General features: G+C 39.2%; 1 protein-coding gene across 1 annotated transcript in view; it reads right to left on the bottom strand.

Moving 5' to 3' along the window:
• Nucleotides 1-468: 468 nt before the first annotated feature.
• Nucleotides 469-4,776, bottom strand: part of RAD51AP2 (RAD51 associated protein 2) — an 11,979-nt gene continuing 7,671 nt past the window's right edge. The window contains exons 2-4 of the mRNA XM_012727361.1: nucleotides 1,812-4,769; nucleotides 1,400-1,483; nucleotides 469-524 (exon numbers count right to left, since the gene is read on the bottom strand). Of these exons, the coding sequence (XP_012582815.1) occupies nucleotides 469-524; nucleotides 1,400-1,483; nucleotides 1,812-4,769 (3,098 nt within the window). The remainder of the gene's footprint in view (nucleotides 525-1,399; nucleotides 1,484-1,811; nucleotides 4,770-4,776) is intronic.

Genomic DNA, 4,776 nt, shown 5'->3' with positions numbered 1-4,776 from the left:
GTCTGCCTGTTCTGCGCCCCACTCTGTCTCTGGTGAGTCCTCTCATCATCCCTGCACCCCTGACCTGAATTTCAGTTCTGTATGCATAAATAAAATCTAAAAAAAAAAGAACGAAAGAAACCCTTGATTTGCATATACATGAAGGTTAGGGATGCATCGGTCTGAATTAACAGAAAGCATCTGGAACACTGGTTGCTGTATAATACATGCTCAAAATAATGTCAAACTACTGGACTTTATCCACAGACAAGGGAGAGACACCAAGAGAAGAGGGACTGGGGACTTCAACGGCAGAAGCTTTAACTGGAGGACTTCTGGTGACAAGTGGGTACGTGGCGAAACCTTTAGGAGTTTCCAGTGCTTTAAAAACCACTCTGCATTAGCAGACATCATCCCCCCTGGACAGTTAGTTCATTCTTGGTACCCCCACTTCCTAGTGTCTCCCAGCTTTCTCCTACACCACGGATTTCAACAGCCTTCAGGTAGGTCATCCACTTTCATGCACTTTGAAACTGGATCCATCACTAGTTAACCAAATTTACAAGTAGCCATGATGACAGTATGGGCATGTGATCCCTCATCTTCCCCCAAACCATCCCAAAATCTGTTCCCAAATCCAGTTCTGCCTTTCTTTCTGTCCCGGAACCATCCCTACGCTTTCCAGGCTAGTTCCTACCACTCATGTTGGATTGTGCCCTCAATTACTGCTTTTATTCAGGAGAGAAGAGGGTTTTTAATTTTCAGAGAAAGTGGATTAATTTTTAAGATTATTGCCCTGTAATCTAAGAAAAAAGGAAAAGGGATATTTCTGAAGCAACTGTACAAAGTACCAAAGCAGCATCCTATTAATGATGCAAAGCCAAGAGAAATTTAAAACTTGATGCTAGATTGAGATGCTTTGGTAAATATATTTCACCTAAAGAAATGGTTAGTTTTTCTTATAAATAAATAAATAAACGCTATATTTGTAAATCAAGTTATTGTATCTAAATGACTCTAATTTTAAATTATTAAATGCCTGTATAAAGAGGATCATAATACTTAAAGGGTAGAGAACATTGATAATAAGTATATAATTGGACCAACATCTCATCAATGAAAATCCAATTTAGATAAATGCCTTTTTTGGGTTTGCCAATTAATGTTACATACATAGCTATTGCAATGCATCACTGCAAATATTTAAATGGTTTTGAAGAACATTTCTCCTAATAATATTCTAAACAACATTTTAATTTGAAAACAATTTTAATTATTGGAATTGGCATAAGTTATTCATTACAAAACTGTTAATCCTGTATTTATTTTCTAACAACCTAAGTATATTTTCCTCATGCTAAACATGCAAGAATGTATAACCATCTTAGAACGTACTCCAGAAAATAAGCAAGACTCTTACCTCCCCGTAGTAAATAATTCAATTTCTCTTCATGAAGCTCATCAGAGAAGAAAGCAGGTCTCATAGATGAAGGTTTTTCACAATCTGAAAATGAAGATCAACATGTTATTTTAAAAAGCTAATCTTTATGTAAGATGTTAATACTAAACAAATAACATTTTCAGGGATATTCCTCCCATTGGGTCCTAACATTTGGATAAATGCAGCAACACTCTTCAAAGCTCATTTTACCAATTCTATTACTTTAAACTTTAATATATAATCTGTTTGCACAGTCTTCAATAGAAAAAAACGTGCATTAATAAACAATGCACTCCTTGTTAAACTTCTCTTTCCCAAAATTATATATTTGCCCTCCACAGTGGAAAAAGGACATTGCTCTAAAAAGAACATTTTAGAACTAATTGCATACCTTTCTCAGAATAGAATAATTCTTGTTCCTGTTTTCCTGAAGAGCAATACTGCTTAGGAACTTCCTGTTCTCCACTTTTAGGTACTGTTTTCCATTTAAATACATTTTGGTGCCTTTTATGCATATTAGGACCTGTGTCAGTATCACAGCACAAAGAAGAGGTACATATTTTGTTGCCTGTACTCACTTTCAAATCTTTTTTTATCTCCATGTTCATTTCTCCAACATTATTTTTTTCAAAGTAATTTTCTAGTCCATTGTCTACTTCCACAGTGCTTAGAATTTCATTTTCCTTACTAATTTCATGAAACATACGAAGTTCTTCAAGTACTAAATCAAATTTACTCTTCATCTCAAAATCTTTTGCCATTGTCAGAGTTTCTGTTGGTAAACATTTGGCAGTTGAGTCCTGAAAACATTCATTGTTTGTGACACTCAAATCAGTTTCCAACTGATGATTAAAACTTTCTGTAGAGTCATTCTTTGGATGAAAATGCTCTGAATTAGCTAACTTAATTTCTTGCAAAATACTTTCATATTCATTTCTGTCAGCTACATTGTTTTGAGAAACATTCTTAGTTTCTTCCACATTTGCTTTCTTATTCATTAACAAAACCGGTTGCACAGAAGACATGTCAGCCTTTGAATCAAAACTGTTTTTCTCTTCCTTGTCTATCTTAATATCTTCATGAGCATAGCAAATATTTTTTAAACTTTGTGCTGTGGTTTTTACTTCCTCCTTCAACATTAAGATATGACTTTTTCCTTCAGTTTCTGTAAGCAAGTTCCCAAGATTTAGCATCTGAGTTATGGATGCAGGAATGGTCTGTTCACTAGGTCTTCTGTAGTGGCTTGACTGAATGGTCTGTTGTCTAATATTGATGGAATCTGCAAGTATGTCATTAAAATTAAAACTACTGAGCATATTATGCTCTGGTTTTCTTTCAGTATCTAAATCTTGGTTGTGCTTACTCATTTCATACAAGTCTGCACTGATATATCCATGGTTGGTCTGTATAAATGGAGAACCAGACTTAGCTAGTGTTTTAACTGTCAAATTTCCCTCATTCATAAGTTGTTCAGGACAGCACTTATTCTTGGAACTAATTTCTTTTGTGGGCAAAATGTCATCCAAATTATCAAAATCCACTGAAATTTTTTCATATGTTTCAAAAATTGGAAACTGTGTATTTTTAGTTGTCATACTGACAAAATCCATGCTTTTTTCCCTAGGCTCTTCAAAAACTTGTTCATCTTTAACTTGGTACTTCTCTAATATCGGCTCCATATTATCTTCTAATAGTCTTGAAAACATCTTTAATGTGTTATGACATTCCACTGTATTTTTCGGATAGCTGACTATCCATTTGAAAATGTACTCCTCTTGTAATTTAGAAACACTTTTTCTTGCTAAAGAGTCTAAGTTACTAAACAAAGAAACTATGTTAGCTGTCGGTGTACTTCGAGGTTCTGAAAGCTTGCTTTGTGAGTACATGCTTAAAATGCTCTCCTTTCTATTGACATCCACACTTCTAGTTACCTTTTGACTGTCAGTTTGGTCTTTATATATCAAAATTTCATACCAGTTTAAGGTATCTTTTTCACTTCCTGAAACACATTTACGGAAATAAAAAATTCCTTCAGTAAACTTTTCAAAAATGCTTAAATGAAAGTCCTTTTTTGGAGCACAATATCGCAACTGTAGCATATTATCAGTTTCTCCTCTGGCATGTAACCAAAAAAACTGTGTTAAAGCTTTTTGGCGGCCCAGTGCTCTTGTCATGAGAGACTTTAATTGTTCTTCACGTGCATTCCTGGCTATGGTATCGCTTAAGAGATTTATTTCTAATAATTGCAGCAAGCTCAACTCTGCTCCAGTTTTTCCCACGTTTTCACATTCCATCTTGTAGCTATCCACAAACCAACAATTTTCCCTTGAAACCTGTGCCGTGTTACCGGCCCAGCTTTGAGACTTTTCCAACTTGGTGTTGGGCATGTAACTGTTCAGGCAGGTCCCTGCTTCTTCCACATTTGCATTTCCTGGTATTACAGTGAAATCCTTCTCTGGGCCTCTTGTGTCAGACTTGATCCTACCAGGGTGAGCGTTTAGAGTGATGGCGTCTAGCTTTTTCGTGCACACATTTTGGGGGCAGCATGACTGGAGGTAACTTTCATCAGGAAAAATACTTTCCGCACCCACCATTTTTTTATCACCCCGTAACTTTTGCTTCTGGACATCAAGTCTATTTTGGGACCAGTCCATGTTTGTGAAACCCCGACCAGATGCCTCCCTGGTGTCCTTTTCCTCCGCTACTTCCTTTAAACAGGCAGAGGACGCTCTGCTGTTTCCACCCGTTGGAAGCCCAGGGATACTGACTAGGCGGCTCTCTCCGAAACAGCGGGGTTTGGCCGTTTCTACGCTGGGCTGGTTTGGGGCTGTGGCTATTTTTAGCATAGATGCTGAAGTGCTTTTTTCTGTCGTCTCTGACAGCGTAACTCTGTCAGCTTTACGTCTGTTCTCCATTTCGTGAAACGCTGGCTGCTTTTCCTGACAAACGGTAACTTCTGACAACAGCCTCTCTGCCCGTTTTTCGTAGCCAGGGTCTCTCTGCCGCTCTCTCCCTGACACTGAACCCTGACTCCCATCGCCCAGTCCGGCTCCGCACGGGTCGTGTGAGGCGGCGCCGGGCGGCCGCGGACCGGCCTCCGCTCGGGGCCGCTGCCCGCAGCGCGAACTTAGAACCTCCCTTTCAGCCCTGCTGGACGCGCCGCCCCCAGAATCAGAACTTTGTGAGGAGAGAGACCGCGAACGCGCTCCCTGGAATTCGCTCTCTTGGCTCCCCGGGTTACAGCTCTGCCCAACGGCTGATTTCTCCACACACGCGTGTGTCGCCGCCTCAAAATTCGCGTGAGGTGAATAGAGCAGCGCCTTGAAGGGTCTGGGCGGCAGCTCCCAGGCTTTTTC

The sequence above is a fragment of the Condylura cristata genome, unplaced genomic scaffold, assembly GCF_000260355.1.
Source record: "Condylura cristata isolate star-nosed mole 26May11 unplaced genomic scaffold, ConCri1.0 scaffold00020, whole genome shotgun sequence".
NCBI classification, from domain to species: domain Eukaryota; kingdom Metazoa; phylum Chordata; class Mammalia; order Eulipotyphla; family Talpidae; genus Condylura; species Condylura cristata.
Note: the sequence above shows the minus strand (reverse complement) of the source record. Positions and strands in the feature narration are given on the sequence as shown.